Source organism: Eulemur rufifrons, chromosome 8 (genome assembly GCF_041146395.1).
Source record: "Eulemur rufifrons isolate Redbay chromosome 8, OSU_ERuf_1, whole genome shotgun sequence".
NCBI classification, from domain to species: domain Eukaryota; kingdom Metazoa; phylum Chordata; class Mammalia; order Primates; family Lemuridae; genus Eulemur; species Eulemur rufifrons.
Genome location: NC_090990.1, coordinates 35414071 through 35437706, shown reverse-complemented (window position 1 = coordinate 35437706; position 23636 = coordinate 35414071). Strand labels below are relative to the sequence as shown.

Here is a 23636-nt window from a genome sequence, read left to right as displayed (position 1 = left end):
AGCCCTGCCGCTACAGGCCAGGTGCCCACCAGGGCCCAGACTGTGGAGACAAACAGCGGCCCTCCCAGGGAGCTCCCTCCTCAGGGTTATTTTGTGGGAGTAGGAGGTAGAGGGAGGAGAAAATGCACATGTGCACACACACACACAGGCACACACACATACACACATAGACACACACCTTGCTCTCTCAACCACCAATATCACCAGCCACCAGGACCAAGCACAACCTCATATTTCCTTTCACTAAAGTGATGACTTTTGTCCCCGCCCCCACTCCACTTTCCTCCCACCCCCATTCCCCACCTCTTCTTCCTCTTTTCTGCTTTCTCTGTCCCGGCAGCCTCCCAGGACAGGTGAAACGCTAGGCCCACTGAGGGCTTGTGATGAGGCCTTTCACTTCCCTGGGCTCCTGTCTCGTCATCTGTGAAGTGGGCAGAGCTGGGGCAGCAGGGTGAGGACTTACACTCTGTGAGCTTCAGGCTCTTCTGGGCCAGATTCCCTCTGAATCCATAATCTGAGGCCCTTGGACTCAGCTGGGGACAGAGAGGGGCCTGGTGCCGGATCAGGGAGGGCCTAGAGTGGCTGCTGTCATGCAGGTCACACTCCGGGCCTAGCAGAACCGTCTTGCTTAAAGTACGAGCAGAATGAGCCAGATGAAAGGGGTGCCAGGAGGGGTCCAGGCTGCAGAATTCCTACATCAAGGGTTGGAGGCAAGAAAAGAAGACAACCTATTGGTAAGGGAAGGCTTTTCAATTCAAGGGTGAGGGCTTTGCAGTTAAAAGCACAGGCTCTGAAACTGGGTCTGACTGCTCTCATTCATTCATTCGTTTGCTGTGTGGCCTTCACCTCCCAGGTCCTCAGCTTCCTCATCAGTTAAAAAGGGGAGAATAATAACGACTTTTGGGTTATTGTGAGGATTTAAATGAGTTGATAGAAGCAGAGTGGCGCATAGTAAGTGTATTCATGCACCGATCCAATCTTCGCTCTTCTTGGTTTGCCTGTAGGCAAGGAGAAGGGAGGGGTGGTGAGAGGTGAGTGGGAGAGGTGAACAGGTACTTGCTGGTCCAGCTGAAAAAACCCGTCCATTTTCCAGGACCCCTTCTGGACCCCAGATCCCCCCGGGTTCTCACAGCTCTGTGCTGCTCTCATCAGAGCCTTTGCTGGTCAGTGGGGAGTTGCTTTCTTACCACGCACCCCTTGGGGCAGGACCGTCTTAGGCATCTTAGAACACCCAGCCTTGGTGTGCCAAGGAATGCTTGTGGAGTGAGTGATTATCAGTGTAATTAACCTCACACTTCGTTAATGTTACATGAATTCTTGGGACTGATTCATCAATATGCATTTATTAAGCACCTGCTGTGTGCTCAGCCCTAAACCAAAGATTCTGGGAGGTAAAACAACAATGAATATGAGGTTCAGTTGTGGTTTGCCTGGCCAGGCCCAGGGCAGTGATCTCTGCTGCTCAGCTTTAATTTCAAACCCTCTACCACCTTCCTTCTTCTCCTCCAGCTTCTCCAGCTTCCAGCCTTCCTGCCATCCTGCTTTCTTCCACCTTTCTGATTAAAGGGAAGGACCTGTCAAATTGTTTACAGAAGGAACAACAAAGACTGATCTCTAGGGGAGTGAAGGTGTCTCCGAGCAGGAGGGAGATTCGTCTCCTCATTTGACAGATTAGGATTCTTCCACTTTGTGGGAGAGAAATAATATAGATGGAATCATAGGAAGTCAATGTGGAATGCATCTTTGTGGATTATTTAGTTTTTTTCTCCTAATCTGAAAGGTGAGAGTAGACCCAGGGCTTTCTACAGGTCACCCCGTAACTGAGCCCAAACTGGAACGCAGGTTCTTGTCTGATTTGGCGGCTTCTCCGGTTCAGCCTCCTTATCCCCAAATTCCATCATTGGCAAACTTCGCAGACCAGGACTCCTTCAAAGTTAATCCTGTTTTTCACTACCCATCGCCTTTCAACCTTTGATCTAAGTGAGTTTACTGGAGCATGTCACAATTTTCAGGTGCTGCGTCAGGCCGCTAAAAAGGATCTCTAGCCCAGTCACACAGCCGTCTTCCAGATTAGGTATTATCATCCCTGTACCAAGAAAACTGGTCAGAGAAAGCTCATGAGTAACTTCTCCAGCGAACAATCAGCTCAGACTCGAATGCAGTCCCCAAGCCCATCTGCTCCCTTGGTCCCTACAGTGATCTGGCCCGTGGCCAGGCACAGCATTTCCTCTCCACTCTTACTTCTCCCACTTTCTTCCTCACACTCTTCTCCACTTACCACCCTCCCCCACCACCAAAAAAAAAAAAAAAAAAGGAAAGATCTTCTCCCAATTTCCTGATCAGTGGGAACAATTCCTGCTGAATCGTGTCTGACCTCAAGCCAAGCGATGGATCTAACACCTCCCTCCCCTCGCCCCACACCCACCCTGGGAGAGGGAGCGCTGGGCATCTGCAGCCTCTGGTCTGGCTTTGTTTTCTTTCATTCTTTTATTAGCCGGCTAATTGGCAGCCCAATTAATCTGCTCATCTGTGAAGGAGGATGGATCACAATGAGATACTCCATTTCCAGAAGCCATTCTCTGAGGCAGCGTGGCCAGGCCCCGAGTGCAGGCTGGCTCCTTGATGGAGTGCGGCCCCGGGAGCCGGGGTCAATTAGTGGACAGATTAAGCAATTATTAGCCCCTAACAAGGGTGCCTGGCATCATTACCCTGCCTGTTTACTGGCAAACTGTGGCTTTAATATGAGGACCAACAAATAAATTAGGGCATCTGGTCCACTGCCGCGTCAGCTGAGAAGTAAATGATGTCCAACTGGCTTGCGGCTGCCGATGGGTTCTCAGCCCTGGCGTAATGAAAAGCCTGACGTGTCCCCCCCTGGTCACAGCAGCACTGGAACGTGCTCTGCAGCAGGTTACCATTCCAAGAGCTAAGCACCTGCCAGTCCCACGTGGGCTCTTCTTAGTTTCCCTGCTCCTTCCTCCTCCATCTGTCGGAATCTGACTTTCTGTTGGGGCCAAACTCAAAAGCTTTCTTCTTGATGCCTTTCTTGCTCTCTCCATTAGGAAAGGGGTTTCCCTTCTGCATTTGGGGAGGGTTTTGCATTCTCCTGTCACTTTCTGGCATCATAGTGATTTCACAGAGTGCTAGAGCGCCATTTTGCCCCTTTTTTCAGATCTCTGATGAAGAAGTAGAAATGTAGAGAAGATAAGGGGTGGGGAGACAAGGGCTCAGAGCTGTTTGTTTTCTCACCCCCTCCCATCAGTAGATGCCAGGCATCCCCAGAAGGATATCAAGGAGGGAGTGACAGGGTCAGATCCTTCTGGATATAGTGAAGAGGGCACATCCCGCAGGTGGTGGCTGTCACCCAGGTCCGGTGTGATGGTGGCCTGGATCAGAAGACAGGCAGAGGGATGGAGAAGAGGGGCAGATTTGTTCAACTCAAGGAAGGGGCATGGGGACTGCCTGGCAGTGGGAAGAAGGTCATGGAGAATTCAACTTTTCTAAATTTGGTCACCTGGGGTCAGGGTGGTTTTAGTGCCAGTGAGAAGCAGGGAGGGCAGTCAGCCCTGGAATCCTGGGACAGAGGACCCTCAAAGTGGGGAAAGGAGAAGATTTGGAGCACATTAAAGAAACCTCCGTCTCCTCATATGTCTTTGGTCAAATCCCTTCTCCTCTCTGCTTCTTGGTCACAGCAACATAAGGATTTAGATCCCTAACGTCCTTGACACTATGATCATCAGATCTGGTGTCAATGTTCAGCTAACAGTGTGTCCACTAGAGACCGTCTCTTAAGCTACTCTCTCTCCCCAATCTGTCTGTGGAAACCTCATGGACCGTCTGAGGCACAGCTCAAATGCCATCTTCTTGGAAGCTCTCTCAGCTCTCTACAGCAGGAAATGCCCTCTCCCTCCTGCCCGTGGGCTTCCATGTTATGTCTTGAGCTGCCTGTCTCTTGGAAACAGATGTATTTGTAAAATTCACTGAATAACACCTAGACCACAGCCACGTATCCACAGTAGCCAATAACAACACAGGCCCAAAGTCACCCACTGACCTCTTATTGTTTTCAAAGCTGAGAAAAATGTGCTCCCTCCTTGAAACACTTTGAGGTTAAACTGGATTCTTCTCTTTCCCTAGGGATCATTGACTTCCTCATAAGCCAGCATCCCATTGCCCGCGTCCTACGGGAACACCTGGTCTTCAAGATTGCACCGATGCTCAACCCTGATGGCGTCTATCTGGGCAATTACAGGTGAGAGATTGGGAGAATGCTTGGAAGCAGGTAGTCACAGGATGGTGGTATAGAAGCAAGAAGAAATATAGGATATTTTTTGAGGAAGAATTTTTAAGCTACCTATGAGTTCATTAGAGGAAGTTTTACCCTGGCTCTTAAGAATGTGGTTAATGAGCCTGGGCAGTTTCATGCATGGCCACCTGAGGACACTTGCTGGGGTTTTCTGGACAGTTCGCTGGACCAGGAATCGGGAGACCTAGTATCAGTTTTGGCACCTACTTTCTGTGTAGCCTTGGGGAATTCACTTTCCCTCTCTGATCCTCAGTTTCTCTTGCATAATGGAGACAATAATTACCTGGCAGGGCTGTTGTGAGCATCAGAAGAAACGGTGGGAGGAATAGGCTTTGCAGAATATCATATGGTGGTTGTAATGATTTCTGTTTTGTTGCTGTGCTTCTTCTTGGAGATCATTAATAGAGAGTGGCATCCCAGCGTTTCTCTTTGGTGTGGACATACCAGCTGGCCCCACACTCAGTCATGCACTCACATCTTGAACTTCCTTTCTCCTGTATTGGCACCATAATTTATAGACTAAGATTCTACCACCAGAAGCTTATCTGCCAAAAGAACACTGAATCTTTTGAGATAGATAGTGTTATTGTCCTTATTTCACAGTTAAGGGAAGTGACTTGCCCAAAGTCACACAGCCAGTAAATCATGGACTGTCTAACTTCACTGCTCAAATTATACAGCTTTAGAGCTGATCAGGCCCACAACTTTCAAGATAACATCCACCCTTCCTAGCTTTGCTTGCAAGGCTTTGCACAATCTGGTGCCTGTCTGTCCACCATCCGGCCTCACGTCTCACCCTCCCCTCCTAGAACTGTTGCTGTAGCTACTCTGAGCAAAGCCTAGTTCCTCAGACATGCCTTGTTGGTTCCTGGTCCCTTACCTTCATACAGGCTGCCCTTTGCCCAGCATTTCCTCATTCCTTCCCCATCTCAGTAACTCTTTTTGCAGCTTAGCTCGTGTCCCTTCTTCTGAGAAACATTCTCCCAAACCCTCAAAAGAATTGACCACTCCCTTCTCTGAGCTCCCACCAGCATAGTTATCAAACAAGTCTAATCCTATTGCATGGCCCCCATTAGACTTAAAGCCACTGGAGGGCAGGGATTGAAGCTTAATGGTCTTTGTGTCCCTAGTGTCTAGCAGCAGGGACAGCACATAGTAGATGCTCAAAAAGTGTTTGATGGATATGAGAGAATGTGAGGAATGACTTTATTGATGAAGAAACTGAGGCCCAGAGATGAGATGGGACTTAACCCTAGGTCAGTGGCTGAGCTCAGAGAACCAGATCTCCTGATACCCTGGAAGGCTCATTTTACTCAGAGTTGGTTTACCGCTTTTCAAGAGCATGGCAATTGCATCCAGAGGGGCTTCCTGGTACCCCTGAGTATGAGTTAAACAGAGTCCATGGATGCATGAAGCTTTCATTAAAGACAATTCTGCTTCCATTTTTAATTGGCTGAAGTGATGGTTCATTAGCATTTGCAGGCTTTATGGCTTGTTGCAGGCCTGAGAGCAATGTTTTTCACCTTCCCTGGACAGAATGCACTGTTAGTGATAATGATGGGGGAAAGACCATTTGATTTATGTTAACATTTCTGTTTAATTACAAGAGCAGCTGTGGTCAGAGAGGTTGATACTGCCACTCCACACACTTATCTATGTCATCATCTGCTGTCCAGGGAATGACTAGCTCAAAAGAGGTCTGTGACCTTGGCCAAAATGCCTCCCTTCTCTGGGCTTCAGATGGCCAGCAGGGTGGTGATGGGGGACTGGATGCTGCCTGCATGTCTTCAAGCTCCAGATTTTGTGATTTGAGGACTTCAGGATAAAAGAGCTCCAAGCCTCAGAAATGGTTTCATACTGAAGTTTCAACCCCCAACATTCTCCTAGTGAGACTATATGATTCTCATTATTAGAGTTGGAGAACGTCTCTAACTACAGGCATTAATCCTGTTGCTAAAACAGCCCTGAGTGCAACAGAGAGCTTATCAGCCATGAGAATTCATTACTAAAGTTTTGGAGAATATAAAAAATAATAATAAAGACTCAGAATTGAGAGCTTCAAGGTGCCTTAGAGGTCCCCTAGGCCAGCCCCTCCCAGAGTGACACTACTCTCTACAGCAGTCTTTCCACGGTTTGGCAGGACTTGCCGATACATGATAGAGGAAAAAAGAATTCATAGTTCAAATAAGTTTGGGAAACATAGAGTTAAGCAAAGTTAAACATGTCCTTTTACAATAAGACTTTTTAGAATTTTAAATATACTGATAAACACAGGGAATTTCAAGAGGGGAATATAGTATTCAATGTTTTCCAAAGGCAAGTGGGCAGGGGTCCACACTCCCCGCATACACCAGCATTAGGGTTTATAAAACACATTTGGGAAATGCCACTCCAAGAATTCTGCTTGCCCACCCAATGGCTGTCAAGCAGTCACGCACTGATCTCATTTAATCCTTACAACAACTCTGTGAAGGAGGGACTTTGTTAAGATTTTTCTGTTTGCAAATAATAAAAATCTACTCAAATTAGCTTGAGTACAGGAGGAAAGGTGGCAGGGGAGGGAGGAGGGAGGCAGAAAGGAAGACGGGGAAGGCAGGAAGGCAAGATAGAGGGAGGGAGGGAGAGAAAGAAGGAAGGAGGGAAAGAAGGGAGGATGATAGATTGGTTGATTCTTAGAATTCTATGGCAATAAACAGACTCAACGTCACAAGAACTGATCAAATTGGTAGAAACAGGTCAAAAGGCAGATGGCCAGGTCTCTGCCTCTCTCTTATGCTCTTTGACTTTCATTCTTTCAACATCTCCCTCTGAATGCGCAGTCTCTTAAGCCTCAGAAGAGTTAAATAATCTGCCTCAGGTCCGTGGCCTGTGAGGAGCAGGCTGAGATGCAGGTGTTGCTAAACTGACCCCTGCTCCTCCCCGCTGTCCTGCACTCCCCCTACCGGCAGCACCAAACGCACGGGACCCTGTGAGTAGAACAGAAGACAGGCCTGCCCCGAGGCCCCTGCTCTGCTGTCTGGAGAGCGTTCAGCAGGCCAGTTTCCTGCAGTGGGAGAAGGAAAGGCAGGGGCTTTGGAGGGAGTGAGGGTCAGTGGTTGAGAACATAGACTTAGGTGGCATTCAGCTCGGATTTTAAGTTCTGCTCTGCCACCTACTTGCTGTATGACCTCAGTAAATTACATGGCTTCACTGAGCTTCATTTTTCTCACCTGTAAATGGAGATACTAAAGAGTTGTGAGGCTTTTGTGAGACAACTCAGTTAAAGCACGGTGCTAGGCACATTGTAAGTTCTAAATAAAAAGATATTCCTTCATCTCCTCCTCCTCCTCCTCCTTCCTCTCCTCCCCCTCCTCCCTCCACATTAAAGAAGGATGTAAACCAATCCAGGAAGAATAGTCAGGGAGAGTTCCCAGATTTCATCAGCTAAGTTTGTATTTAGTAATACCTATACTATTGTATTTATAGTAAAACAGAGAAGGGATACTCTTGTGTTTAATAGTAGTAGATGGCTACTATACCTTGCTCTTTATGTTACAGAGCAGCAACATGTACTAACTAGACTACTGCGTATGGTATGACTATGGTTTATGGTAAGAGTATGTAGGGACCATACTAAAGTTTATAGAAACAATATATGGCAACTGCAGTCTACTCTACAGTAGTGATCTGCAACAGTTATATTAGATGATATAACTATAGATAACAATTCCATCACAGTATATAATACATACTCAGGGCAACTAGACACTCTGTCTTGTTTACAAAACTCCGGTTACACTGCTTTTTTTCAGTTCAGGCTTTAGGTTTAATGCCACTTCACAGAAAAGCCTTCCCAATGCCTGCAATATAGTAGGCAAAATACTGCTATGATTTAACATGATGAGCTGCTTTCATAGCACCCAGCTCTCTGCTTTCATGGCTCTTGCCATAATTTGTAATCATGTGTCTATTGATGTGACTACTTGTTTTATGATTGTCTCTACCTTTAGGATGTAAACTCCATGAAGTCAAGACTTAGTCTACCTTGTACTCTGTATCCCCAGTGCCTGGCACGATTCCAGGCACAGAATGGGCCCTTGATAGACATTTTCTGAATGACTGAATGAACTAGACAGCAATGTATAGCGATTGTGCCATGGCAGGAATCTTCAATGCCCACTGTAGAGTGGCTACGGCCAGATGCACTTGGCTGCAGCCCTTCACCTTCACCTGCATGGCTTCCTAACCCCAATTGTTTTAATTATGTGCTGTTGTGCCAAGAATACTGCTGTGATTTAACATGATGAGCTGCTGCTATAATTTAACAGACTCTGGATTTTCAGCCACACTCTGTTATTGTACAGGGCATCATACTTTTAAAAGCACTTAAAAACCACATTTGATCATTACAACAACCCTTTGAGAAAGGAAAGCCAGTTTTTATTATGCCTATTTAAGCAAAGGGGAAACTGAGGCTGAGAAGGTGAAGAGCTATGTTCCAGGCCATTCAGTGTATCCAGGGACTCTCCACACTCCCAGACATTGCCTTTGCTTTGCAAGCTTTGGTGGGAGCAGAGAACTGGGTATCTAACTTTCCCTACACTCTTAAGCTTTCTTGTTTGTCCTTGGACAAGACACTTTTCTCCCCTGGCCTCAGTTTTACTCCTACCTTCTTAGAAGAGAGAAAAATAAGGTGAAAAGCACCTTCTATAATTTAGAAGAAGCAGTGGGAAGAGACTCTATCAAGAATGGGACAGCTACAACATGAATGAACCTTGAGGACATTATGCTAAGTGAAATAAGCCAGTCACAAAAAGACAAATACTGTATGATTCCACTTATTTGTTGTACTTAAGGAGGTCAAATTCATAGAGGCAGAAAGTAGAAGAGTGGTTACCAGAGGTGGAAGTATAGAAAGAATGGGGAGTTATTGTTTAATGGATTCAGGGTTTCGATTTTACAAGATGAAACAAGTTTTGGAGATGCATGGTGGTGATGATAACAAACATTATGAATGTATTTAATACCACTGAACCATGCACTCAAAAATAGTTAAGATGGTAAATTTTGTTATGTGTATTTTACCATAATATTTTTTAAAAAGAATGGTATGGCTACTGACTGTAATGTGAACATTTTCAGGGAGTTCGGGGGGGATCTTGGACCTACGGGTCCTGAGGGACGAATATTGTAACTTCAGGTATTGCAGAGCGGAGGAGCTGCAAGGCAACTCCTAGTTGGAAGGCCTCTGGGGTAGGGGGTGGTAGGCTGTATCAGTCTAGAATCAGTTGGTAATTCTCAATGTCTTGCAGAAAGCATGGCACATACACATATTGCGGCATTTGCACACCCTCTCTGCCACCTCCCCCTCTGCATCCCTTCCTTTGCAGAGAAGGCAGCCCCCACCCTGACCCGAACCCCACTGCATTTTCTGAGCATGCGTAATGCACAAGTTGCCTTGCATTTGAAAAACAGACTTTCCATCTCCATGTATCAATATGAAACTCTGTGTTGGGTTTGCATTTCTTAATTAGGTGCTTGTCATTGTGTATTCCATAGAGCCACGTATAAGTAAACAGTCATAGACCTTTGAATAAATTTATTGGTTTTATTTATGTTTCTAGGCATAAAAATCTATAATTACCAGGTACAGCCTCAGTATAACTGGTATTTAATGACAATTACTTTTTGTTACCATAGAAATGAGTCCAAAGTAGTTACCCATAATTTCTCATTTCCCAAACCTCACACATGCTGAATTGCAATATTACCATAGTAATTGCCTATTAGTCATCATAAAATACGCAGTTACCCAAAAGATAGCAGGATGCTGTGAAATTTCTCATCTTCAGAAAACCTCAGTGCTTCTTGGGAGTGTGGAGGTGGGTGGGGAGGAACAGACCTGTATAGGTGGTGCAGGAATGATTCTGCGCTGCAGCAGCCCCATGGCGGAAATGGGTGCTGCACGGTCTGCAGATTCTCACCGTCACTGTGTCTCTGGGCCCCGGCAGTCCTTAGGTAGCAAAGGGTGCTTCAGTGCAGTAAATCCAATTTAACTAAGGTTTGTAGAGGGCCTGCTGGATGTCTGCTTGGGGAAGCAGAAGGAAATCAGACCACAGCCCTTGCCAATAAGAAGCCCGGAGTTTGTCCTAGAAGTATGGATGTGATGCTGTGGAGGCCTGGAGACATAACACGAGCTAATGTGTAAGTACCTGCTCACTGTACATTGTGTATAGCATCTCATTTAATCCTCACAAGCCCTATGATGGAGATAGTGTGATGCCCTAATTTTATAGAGAGAAGGAAATTGAGGACATAGGTACCAAGGAACTTGTTGTTCCAGTTCCCCCAACATGAAGGGTCAGAGCAGGTTTATGAAGCCACAGAGGCAAACCCCAGGCTACTCTAGTTTTAACCTTGTGTTACAATGTCTCCTGAAGCAGGAAGCGCTTCCTTCTGACTAGGGTGATAAGGGAGGGGTTCTGACAGATGGAGGACATACAAGAGTTCCTCAGACACAAAGGGGAGATGAAGAAGGATTTGCACAGCACAATGTGATTAAACACAACAGAGAGTGAAACACCAAGGAGGGTATTTCCAACACACACACACACACACATACACACATTGTAACTGGACTATGTTTTCCACCTTAAAATCCAGAGGACAAAACAGTTTAAACTAAAATAGAATAGAACATAAAATCAGCTCTGGCAAATGTAAAATGCAATTCAATGTTCTATTTGTTCTATAACAGAAAAAAAAACTGCACAGTTTTTCATCAAGCTAGAAATGGCAAACAAAGATCCACAGCAAGGATTGCCCCATCGAGAGACCTGCCAGCCCCGCCTCACACTGGCCCTCCTTCCCTACCCCAATGATGTCCCCCGAGTGCTCCTGTCACAGCACGAGAGACATCTAGTTCAGTGCCCCGCCCAGCCCAGGCCCCTCTGCTTGTCCACCTCCCGTCGGGCTAAGCCTGCCAACTTATGACTTCTGCCTCTGCTCTCCAAAGGATCGTTCAGGTGCTGCCCATCTTTTACGTGGCCGCCTTCAGCCGTTTGGACAGTGTGTGTTCCCACTCCTCCCACGCCCCACTCACTGCCGCCACTGCCAGCTCCCGTTCTCCAGACTGGACAACCCCAAAGCCTTCCAACTGCTCATATGTCATCTGAAATCCATTGTGCCTCTCCCTGTCCTTCTGCTGTCCTCTGAACATGCTCCAGATGTTGGTTATCGTCTGTCTTTGAGGCGTGGTGTGCAGGCCTGAAGGACATAATTATGATGATGGTGATGATGATGACAGCAATAATGAAGATGATAGCTAACATCTATTGAGCCTTCTGGGCCTGGCACTACTGCAGGCATTTTGCATTTATTGCTTCATTTAACTCTTAGAATAGCTGTATCATTATTCTCATTTTACAGATGAGGAAACTGAGACACAGGTAGATTAGGTAACTCCCTCAGTTTGTAGAGCTAATTAGTGGAGTAGGAGTAGGACAGGGCCACCACAAGCCTCATTCTGGGGACCGTATTTGTTCTGATACAGCCCACATGCACATTGCTGTCTGACATTGAGCTCACCTCAACCTAGATCTTTAACTAAATTTTTCCACTTGCATTTCTGCTAAGTCACAACTCCCCCATCTTCCCTGAGAGCTTTATAAGAAGCTGTGGCATAGACAGAGCAGGAATCACTCTCCCTCCTTAAGCAAAGAAGACACCAAGCCACAGAGAAGCTCAGTAACTTGCTCAAGGTCACACAGTGAGTGAGTCACATAGTTTAGATAAAGCCAGAGTGACGGCAGGGGCCAGAGGACCCTTGCCTCCCAAAGACTCTCTCCTGCTTTATGTAACCTGAGTGATGTTTCTGCGGAGGCTGAAAGGACATGGGGGCTGGCAGTGTAATCAGGTGTCTAACCCACAAGTGCACACCGCCAAAACCAATTATTCAAATGAGCTTCCCAGCCAGGTTCCACGAAAAAGGCCAGATGGCTAGATGTCTGTGGAGGCAGCTCCCCATCTCTGTCCCTGCAAGCAACTGAATAGCATTTCAAAGTTAGAGTTGATAGCAAGTTGATTTTAATAATTGATTCTACAGTGAAGAAGGCCTCTGAGGACCCAGTAACCCAGAATTAGTGGCTGGGGAGTCTGGAAGAGGAGAACAATGTGATAGAATCAAGAACTTCATCATTTCTGGTCTTAGTTCCTAAACCACTGCTTGAATAGTGCTATTTCTCTATGTAAAATCCTTCATTGGCTTCTCATTGACCATCAGAAGGAACCTAAGCTCTCTACCTTGTATTCAAGGTCTGCACAGTGGCCCTGAGCTTCCCTCTCAGCTGCCTCACCCACTGCCCACCTTGCACCTTCCTGCACCCACCCCCAGCGATCCTCTTGCCTTTCTGGGCTCTCTCCATTGTCCTAAACCAGCCTGCTCTGGCTCACATCTGTGCTTTTGCTGGCAGTCTGCCTCTGCTTAACAAGTCTTTAGACTAAACTGTTTCTTCTCTCTCTTCTGTTTTCCTCTGCCTGCCCTTTACCAAGCACATACTGTGTACCCTGCACTGGGGATGTCAGCGGGGCTGGCCCCTGTGCCTGCCCTTAAGGAGGTCACAGTACAGAGAGGAGACACCTGGGCTGGTGGAGGAAGGCCCAGGGGTCCCAGGCTGTGAAGTCACGGAGGAGGCACCCCTAGCCCAGCTGGGAGCCTGGGGATGGAGCAAGTCAGGGAAAACATCCCAAAGGAGGAATCATGGGGATGAGTCTTGAAGGGTGAGTGGGAGTTGGCCAGGGGAGGAGAATGGCGACATGCTCCAAACCAAAGGGATGATAGTAGTAAATAACACTGTTAATAACAAAAATAATAATAATACAAAACATTAATTGTACTTATACAAACTGGCAGACACTATTCTAGTGTCTTATATGTATTACTTCCACTGGAGATGTAGGAGTAGTAATCAGTCACAGCCCCGCTCCCACCCTCATCCCACTTCTACAGTTTAGAAGGAGATACAGGGATCAGAAAGGTAGATGTCAAAATAGTAGCTTTATTGTTGATAAAAGCAGGATTTGGAAGGCACAGCCTATGTCAGTGGCCAAAAGTGGCCTCCTTTTACTTCACCCCAAAATTCAACTTCCCCACCAGCCAGAAGCAGAACTGGAAGTAAGCTGCCTCCCAGAAAGCTCACCGTGGGGCAGAGAGGCCAGAAGGGACCTTTTCAGGATTCCAGATCCCAAAAATACATGGCAGGACGGGCCAGGCCCAAATGGGTTCTGCTCCTTTTCTAGAGCTGACCAATCAGATACGTTCTATACCCCCACCTTGGGAAGAGGAAGAGAGGGAGTAGAAAGGAAGAGCCATTCTTTGTACCCCTAGGGACTGAAAGTCCCCACTGGGATCAAACGCAATGAGGGGTTCCTCCCAACAACCTCATGAACCTGTGAGGTAAATCTCGAACTACCCTCACATTGTAGATTAGGAGCCTGATGCACAAAGAGAGGTTAAGTACCACCTTTAATAGTAGGAGAGCCAGGAGTCAAACCCGGAGAGCTGACTCCGAGCCCAAGTGCTTAGCCTTTGAGCCTTGCTGCTTGAGCCCGGGGCGAGCAGGGATCCCTGGGCAATGCTGAGTGATCTGGAATGGCTGGTGCACATGGTCAGGGCTGCAGCCTACATACAGCGTACAGTCTCTGCCACCGCACAAGGGCACCAGCTAAGAGGGCAGGTAGAGGCTGGGGTGCAGCCCAGGCTTGACAAACCTTGAGACTTGGTGGAATTGCATCAGTCCATAGAGGCGCCCTTTTGCAATGAGCTCATAGGCCTGGCGTAAAGATAGGCAACATAGTGTAAGAAGTGTAGGAATAACTGGGGACCAGATTGTGGAGGATCCTGAAGGTCACACCAAGATCAAACCACAAGGACAAGCTAATGCATGCAGCACTTATCTCAAACTAGGCAGCATCTTCAGCATTTTACATGTATGATATCACTTAGTCAGGACAACACTCTGAGGTAGGCAGATTCCCCTTTTTCATATTAGGGCCAGGGCACGGAGAAGTTCGGCCGCAAAGGTAACACGTGGCAGCGGAGCCATAGTCCATTCAGAGCCGTCCTTAGCCTCGGAACAGGTGCGGGCGGGTTTTGTCAGCACCCAGATCCTATGAAGACCTAGAGGACTTTTCTGTCCCTTTGTGTTTCCTCTGCCCCTTTTCACTTAAGAAATTGAAATAGCTAATTCCTCGCCTCAGGGGCAGTGTGCTGTGCTCCCTTAGAAAATGTCCTCCTTCAGGTCTTTTAAAAAAGAGTAAACTTCTTGTCAGTGTTCTTATATCTGTATCTGTAGTACTGTCCATATAATTTTATATAGAAAAAAATAATCCACTGGTCTTGGAATGGAGTTCCAACTCTACCCTTACACAGCTGTGGGACCTTGGCAAACCCCTTCTGCCCTCGTAGCCTCGGCTTCCCCATCTTTGCAATGCGGGGATTAGGTTTTATGAAATCTCAAGACCTTCCAGTTGGTGATGGGCCGTAAGAATGGTTTGCAGTTGCAGTGCTGGAAAGCCCCCTGAGCCAAGTATGTGACGCTGCTGAGCAGGAGACAGGAAGGAGCGAGGAGGAATCCCTGGAGTACGTGCTCCGCATGGGAAGGGGGAAGGCACGTTAACAAAGCTTCTCTTTGTCCACCAGGAATAACTTCTTAGGGCTGAAGATAATCCCTTTTCCAGGTGTGATTGATCACCCCTCCCCCAATCCTACCATCTTAATGGTGGCCAAAAAGGCCACCATTAAAGGGTAACGACCTTGCTGAATGAACATTGGAGGTAGGAAACACTAGTGTTAATCCTGGCTTTGCTATGAACCTTCAGCGCATCTAAGACTGCCCGTACGGACAAGCAGTATGTGCACTGCACGAAGTTTCCTGATCAAGGGGCCATTGGGGGCTGTGACTCTGCACCCAAACCACAGTCTGGTCAAAGCAAGTGGCATTTTGTATGTCACCACCCAGAAAGGACACCTTTTTGTAAATTGTCAGCCTAGTAGGGGCACCTTTTATGAATTTTCAAAAAGGTATCTTTCCCACTTGAGACTAATTTCTCCATTTAAAAAATAAAGATGTTGCATCCACCTCTCACCTCACATGAGGGACAGACCCTCTATCGGGCTCTGACTTGCCTCCCAGGACTGCTTCGAGACAGTAGAATGACGGCTAAGATCATAGGCTTTAGTAGGGCAGACTGGGTTCAAGTCCTGCCTCCGTCACTTGTCCTTGCTGGACCATAGACAAATTCTTTTACCCTTTTAAGCCTCTATTCATTCATACAGTTCAACTGAGAACCAGCTGTGTGCCAGACACTGTGCTAGCACTGAAGACTCAGTCTCAGTGACAAATGAAACAGATTCAGCCTCTGCCCTTGCAGGTCTTTGAGCAAGACAGATGAATTTGTCCAAGGTCACAGAGCTACTTGGTGCCAAATCTGGGATTCAAACCCAAGTCCTTCTACTTTGAAGCCTACGTTCTTATCCATCCCACTCTCTGTCTTCACAGTCCTGATCACAGATATCTCCTTGTCCTGATGATCCAAGATAGCAAGTGAGGGAAATGCTTTTAAATATCTTGGTGGCGGTGACAGGGAGTGGATGTGTTATGATTAGCCCTTGTGTTTGGGACAAAGGGCACTGCCCACTATCCTCCATCTACACCCCAGCAGAGCCCGACCCACCTGCTGAGCATTTTGTAGGAGATGTTGATGACAGATTGTCTCACATCCTGACATTGGCCAATCAATAGAACTGGAAGGTGCCTCAGGCCAAGGGCAATTGAATCCCAACCTTTTAGTGACATTAAATAAAGCAATATTTATTTTGCTTTTGGTGCAAATATACTTAATCCAATCCAGCTCATTGGTAATGCTGAAAAACTGCTGTGTTTGGGGGACAATTGCAGGCATGCCCCATACATCTCTGCTTGTCAATGCCACTGCTTCCAAGAGCACACAGCCTCATGGTGCTCAGGGCAAGATTGATCTGGAGCCGCCACGCTGCCTTTTTCACTATCCTTCTTTAGAAGAGATGAAAAGGAAATCATAAAGAGGGGAATTGAAATCATTGCTCTCATTCTAGCTGCCATTATTGCAGCAGGGATGAGGCATGATGACCTTCATGAGATGGAGCTATTTATTTGCCATTTGAATAACATTCTCTGGAAACACTGCAGCTCCGCCACTGGGCAAACGAAGAAGAGACCAGGACAAGAAGAGCAAACAAATGAGTAGCTGAGTGTCTCTTTCATAGATCACACAATCTCACAGGTGGCTGGGGGGACCTCAGAGGGTGAGTGTGGACCATCCTGACATCAACAAGACCTGGGTTCAAATCCCAGCTTTATCTTTTAGTAGTTGTCAAGTGATCCTCTCAAGGTTAAATCTCTCTTGTATTTTATTTGCTCATTTGTAAAATAAGAGTAAGTAATACCTATCCCACTTGATTATTGCAAGTGTGTCTAGCATTTAACAGGTGCTTAAATATTTTTGAAAATGTGTCTGGAAGTAATTATCTAAGCCTTGCTCGCAAACCTACAGGGTATTCATTCATGCATTTGTGCATCTGTTCACTCATTCATTCATTCGACAGATACACTGACCCTTCTCTGCATCAGGATCTACAGTAGACAGTGTTGGATTGGGGGTGGACAAGATGATTCAGATGTTGTCCCTGCCCTCAGCAAGCTCACAGTTTGGAAGAAGAAAGAAAAGATACTCAAGAGTATCTCCAACTGAAAAGAAAGAAATTATATATTATGTAGTCATGTATAAATTTGGTCTCCATACATTTGCATTTTCTAGAATGGTCCTAATGTCAAATAATCTGTCCCATGAGTGCCATAAATAGCCCCCATTCTCATCAGAACATAGGTCTTCATTTTGAGCTCATGCAGAAATTTCATCTTAAATAACAGAAGAGCACCAAGGAGACAGAGACCCACAGCAGAGACTCAGGATTTCACACTTGGTGACTCTAAACTGGCAATCACAGGAGGGAAAGCTGGCATCTAGAGGTCATCTGGTCCATTCCTGTCTTTAGGCAGCTATTTCTTGGTCCTGTAACCACTAAAGAGAAACAGCTTTGGCCTCTTGGTGCTTATAGACAGTTAGGGACACAACAGAATGTATTAGTAGCCTGTTAGAAATATGTATAATTTGTGATCATTCTTGCTTCTCTAACTTTGCACATGCCACATCCTCACCTGGAATACTCCCTCCAGCCGTGACTGTTGGCAAACTCCCATCTGGGTCCCACACAAATCTCAAATGTTGACAAATGCATGAAATTAAGGTTGAGATATTGATAACCCTTGACTAGTTGGTGTTTCTTTTTAAAACTGCATCGACACTTTTTCCAGAACATTTTGCTTTCATTGTATTTTAATTTTATCGGAAATATATGCTTCCTCCCAAATCCCTGATTCTGGGAGTAAAAAAAGCCCAGTAATTGATGCTTCAGCATCATGTAATAAGAGAGCTAGATGAGATCTCTGTGAGTGAAGTACACCATTTCATTTTACAAAGAAGAGCACAGAACCCAGGGAGGGGAGGTGACTTTTTTAAGATGACACAAGTGTTGGAGGTGGAATCCGTACCCCTGGCCCTACATCTTTACTAAGATGTTTTGTTCAGTAAATACTCACCTACTGATAGACTGATTGCCATTAGAAGCATTCTTTAGAAATCAGCTGAAAAAGTACCCATGCAGGTACTACTCACTGAAGAGTTTCACAGATGCTTTTGCTTCTAAAAAGCTCTTGAATTCTTTGAGGATTGAAGTTGCCTTTGCATCGCCAGTCACGCTCTATTCTCATTAGCAGGCTGAGTCAAGGAGTGGACCTTTCAGGATCTCTCACCTCTAATGCTTTTCCTTCAATTTTGAATCTCACTTTTCTGAACAAAGAGGCTTCCTAGAACCAGCATGGCCCAAGTGGGAAGACCATGGGGCCAGGGCCAGGACACCTGGATTCCAGTCTGGGCCCTGTGGCGTATTGGTTATGTGGCATCAAAGGTGCGGCTGCCCTTCTCTGGCCCTCGACACTCCCACTTGAAAAATGGAGTCCACCTGCGTGATTGGCTGGTTGCAAGTACTGTATTATATAAGACAGGAAAATGCTTGGGAAAGAATGAAATGTTCATTCGACAACTATTTCTTTAATGTCTACCATGAACCAGGCTCTTGACAGGCACAGAAATACAAACATGAATAAGACATCACCCTTGCTCTTAAGAAATTCATGGTCCAGTGGGAAAGACAGACTCAACAATGACCACATCTTGTGCCATAGCCACTCTGATGGAGAGCAATGGCGCTGTGGGAGCAGAGGAAAAGCACCTGCCTGGCACTTGCAGGGGGTACAAATCCTCCTCCACTTCCTGGAGGAGGTGATGCTTAAGTCTAGACAATTCTGACGATGCCACAATGATCGCCACTGTCACCGTCATCACTGGCTATCATTTACTCAATGTTCACTCCTGTTCTGAGAATTCTCCTGGACCATTTATACACATTAGTTCATGCACACAACCCAGAAGGCCAGGGTTGTTATCCTCATTATACATATGATAAAACAGAAGCCTAGAGGTATATTATTAATAAAAAAATAAAATTTAAAAAGGTCACATAGCCGGTAAAGAATACAGCCCAAACTTAAACATAACTGTAAGTCCCAAAGCCCCTGGTCTTCACAATACAACCTCACTGTTCTATGCGACTCCATGGGGCAGGGCTGCGATGGTGGGGGAAGTCGCTGGGGGACAAATTTCAGCCAAATAGGAGAGGAATTTTCTAATGAGGGTCCAAGAATGAGATGAACCACCTGGAGAGGTAGTGAGTTTCAGGTTATAGAGGTGTCCTAGAGCAGACTGGAAACCTGGCGGAGAGATAGCTGCGGGCATTCCTACTTGGGGAAAGAAGAGAGATGCATAACTAAGCATCTCTAAGGGTGCAGTTGTTTATGATTAAGTCCTGTTGTCAAGGATGATCTTCCTTTCCCAATTTTTAGCTGCTTGGTGGACGCTGGAAGAGCTTCATGGCCACAGCACCCACATCGGTGGTTCCCTCTGCTTGGTGACCAGCCATTGGGAAGTGGACCACATAGGGGCCTGCTGGAGTTTTCTGTAAATTAGCCCATAGGGCCATCAGTCAGAGATGCATTTAGCTAAAGTAACAAGGACTGACTCCAGCCACTTTAGCAAAAAGGGACTTTATAGGAGGGGGCTTACAGAATCAAGCAGAAACTGGTGGCCAGACTTGAAAAACAATTAATTAACTGAGTAGCTCTGAAAGGCAGGAATCATCTGCCTCTGTTCCACAGAAGCGCTGCGCACAACACTCCCAGCCACTTTGTATCACCTAATGCCAAGTTTAAGTCCTGGGCAAGAGTGGCTGTTGCCTGAGCCTGGATTCCCTGTTGCTGTCCTGGCTGCCAGGTCACAAAGCAAGAGAACCTGGCTCAGCCGGCTTCCATCGTGGGAAACAAGGCACAGCCGTGGCCTCGTTATCTTGCAATGATGAAGGAGCAAACCCCACCCAAAACTCCCGTCTAATAACAGGGTTAGACACTGAGCATTCCCTAGAGAATATGAACAAATGCCTACTGCAGTCAGGAGGGAACAGAGCACGGATTTGAACTCAGATCTGCCTGATTCCCAGAATGGTGGGAATGATAAGAGGTCATTTCCAACCATTGCTGTTCATTTCAGCCTCCTGTGGAATGCAAAGCTATTAGTCTATGTAACTCATATAGGACATGGCATGAAATAATAAGAAGGTACAGTAAAAACAACTGCTATTATGTACCAGAACCTGTGCTAAGTTTGTTGTATGTATTATCTCATTTAATCCTCACATTTTCCTGAATTATAAATGGATATAAACTTTTGAGCATATCTTCTTTGCCCCGTTAGACTATATATTTCTTGAGGGCAGGTGACATCTCTTATCAATCACTCTATTCCAGCAACACTATCACGGAGCTTTGTGTATAGAGGGTTCTCAGTAAAACTGACAAATTGCTGCATTTAGTTCCTGCCTCATCCTTGTTCCCTATACCAGTCTCCTCTCCTCAATTAATTTACACATTCTTGAAGGCAGAGAAGGCTTGTTAAACAGTTTGTTCCCTAGAAGAGCAAGGGTGTTAAAGCTGGACAGCCCTGGGTCTAAAGCCCACTCCCCACATGCTGGCTGAGTGACCCTAGCTGGTTTCTGATGAGTGTGTCTGTGAGTCTCTGTCCTTAATTATTCTCATAAGTAGAATATTTAATATATTCTACTATATATATTTAATAATTATCACAATAAAAATATTTAAGAACTGCATGTATATGTCTGTGGGTCAAGACACTAATCACAGCATTGAATATACTTTCTGAAAGATAATTTAGTGTATCCAGAGAAGACCAGAATAAGGAAAGCAATTGGTAAGATTTTGGACTCTGAGAATCAGGTTCACCTGAGCCCAAGTTCTCACTCCATCACATAGTATAACTCTGTGACCTTGGAAGAAGTTATTTAAATTTTCTAAGCCTGTTTTTCCTAATCTGTGAAATGGTAATACAGGGATTTTATGGGATGAAAGTGAAGATGAAATGAGATGATCTGTGTAAGGGTACACAGTAAGTGCTTATTAGATGAAAGAAAAGATGGCAGGAGCTGCTTCAAAAGGCTAACAGTAGTTATCTTTGGGTAATAGGAAGGTGAGGTTACTTTTTTTCCTCCCCTTTTTTACTTTCCATATTGAGGACTATGTTTCATTTTAAACAGTGATTTTACAGCAAGTCAATCCTCTTACCACACAATTCTACTTCTGGGAAGCTGTTCTAAGGAACAATTCTGAAATGTGGAAAAAAACTTTAGAAATTGGAGTATTCAACAGTGCAATTTTAAAGTAGTGCAGCATCAAAAGCAACATAAATGTGCCACAGTGGAGAAATGGCCAAATTAATTGTGAGGGATACAGTGGGATAATTTGTCATATTACAACACGATTACAATGGTAGTTACAGAGAGTTTAGTAACAAAGAAAAGTGCTCATGTTGTAATGGCAAATGCAAAATGGACCCATTTGGAAGTTCTAGGTCAGGAAGTAATTTGTCTGGCCAGGTGGGTGAGCATCATGATCCCTCTGTTTGGAGCAGAGAGAAGGACTGGTATCCAGGCATTGCCACTCTCATGGAAATCCTAGAGCAGAGGGGACATTGCTTTGTGAGCTCCTCTCCGCTGGGGATGAGGGGGGAGGAAGAGTACAGTCTATGCTGGAAGAGACTCTTAAAAAGTTTGTGGTCTAATTCTCCTTCTCCATTTGTAGCTGGGGAAATTTAGGCCCCAAGAGAGCTAGGGACTTACCCAAGGTCACACAGTAAGCCACCAGGAGAGCTCTGCTGCCAAGGGGCCATTATCCCGCACTCACCAGGGATGGACTCGTCAGGGTAGCCTGGCCCCAGGAAGGCTGAGAGGCTAGGCAGGACTCCAGTGAGAATCTGAATGTGGAGCCAAAGGATGTCTCTAGAAATTTCCACATTATTCTTCTCTGGTTCTTACCGGGACAGAAGCAGCATTGTGTGGAAATGTGGTTCTCCCAGTTCCCCCAGGGGGATTGAAGAAAGAGGCGTTTGCAAGGAGGAGGCTGAGGAGACCTCTCCCTGGAGGAGAGGTCACCACAAGCTCCCCAGATCCATACATACAGCTGGCTCTCAGTGCTGAGTGAAGGAAGAGAGAGAACATAAGCAGACATAACTGCAGCACCTGAATCCAAGTCCAAGTCTAAATTGTCTGGGTGTCCGGGAGTGTTTGGTCTTCTGCGTATGTTTTGTCTTGTAATGAGAGGAGCCAAGGGGAAAATGAAGGGCTTTTTATTTTGTCTTCTCCCCAAAGAGCTGTTTGCTCAAAGAGTCTGTTTCCTGCAATAGATCCTGAGCTTCTGAGGGCCTCAGAGGTCTGTGCTCCCCCCAGAGCACAGCCCATGACCTGGCCCACTGTGGAGGCTCAATTCAAGTGGCACAGGGAGGTGGGTGAGGGCAGGTAAGGAGAGAAGAAAGCAGGAAGGGATGGATTATACCCTTTAGGATTTACTGTTTCTTTGACACCAGAAACATAAGAAGGAAGACAACCTGGATGAGACTCAGAAGCCCATGGAATCCAGGATTGAGCCCTGGGTAGAGAGTTCAGATGACCTAGTTTCACACCAACTCTAATGCATGCAACAATGGAAAGATCCTAGGCTAGAGGGCTAGATACCTAAACAATAGTCCAAAAGGTATTAACTTTAAAAAATTAGCTAGTTTTATACTTTGGAACAAGGAGAGCTTTATTTCTCATAAAGGGTAGCAACCTGTCAGGTGGCCATTCCAACATGTTGGGAAGAGCCCAGGCCAGAAGAAAGGCACATATGCTTCAAGGAAGAGACAAAAGGGCACAAGATTTTGTATTAAGCAGGGTGGTCAAATATATGTATTCAACCAGCTGTGGGAGGAATTACGAGTATTTAGGAAGGGAAATCAGATGTATGTATAATTGTGCTTTATCTCTCCCATCCCGTCATGGCTGGAAACTTAGTTTTAAGGTATTTCTGGGGTTCCCTTAGCCAAGAGGGATCTATTCAGTTAGCAGAGGGCCTAGGATTTTATTTTTAGTTCACAATCCCCCCTTTTGGCCTAGATAGCCAGACGCAGTAGCGATGGCCATTTATTTTGCTCCATCATTGACGGGGTGGAGGGGCTATTTGCCCTCAGTCCATCTAGACCCTCAGTGGGACCCATATGGCCAGGAGAGATTTAGAGCCTTAAAAGCTTCCAGCCAATTAAACGTTTGGGCCAGATGGGAATAGGGGTAGACGGCACTCATTAACCCCTTAAAACCTTTTAAGCAATATACTTGAAAACCAAAAGTCAAAAACAAGGTTATAAAATTAACTTATCTGTAAGTATCAAGCTACTGTAGTGTAGGTTTTAGTTTCAGACTTGTAGCTATTAGTTGTATAAACATAAGCATTTTGTTAAGACCATTCTACCCCTTAAACTGGCCCTTAGAGTCTCACAAGCCTCCCTCTTCCCCAGTAGTCCCTGGGCCTAGAGGGGGGACGATCTGTCTGTGTAGTGACAGGGCATTAGCAATGGAAACAAACCAGGCCCAGTGAGATTTTAGAGGAGGAAGATTTGTAGGCTTTGTTGGATTATCTCTAGTCTTCAGGATATTATGACTCTGGTTTTCTCAGAAGTAAAAGGAGAGATAAATAATATTAATAATTTGACAATTAAAGAAGAATTTGGGTAATGAAATGGAAAAAGGAACCTATTC

General features: G+C 45.8%; 1 protein-coding gene across 3 annotated transcripts in view; it reads left to right on the top strand.

The window, feature by feature from the left end:
• The window catches only part of AGBL4 (AGBL carboxypeptidase 4), a 1250690-nt gene that overhangs the window by 1124220 nt on the left and 102834 nt on the right, over positions 1-23636 (top strand). For all 3 annotated transcript variants that reach the window (XM_069477908.1, XM_069477907.1, XM_069477909.1), the window contains one exon: positions 4138-4252. In XM_069477908.1, the coding sequence (XP_069334009.1) occupies positions 4138-4252 (115 nt within the window). The remainder of the gene's footprint in view (positions 1-4137; positions 4253-23636) is intronic.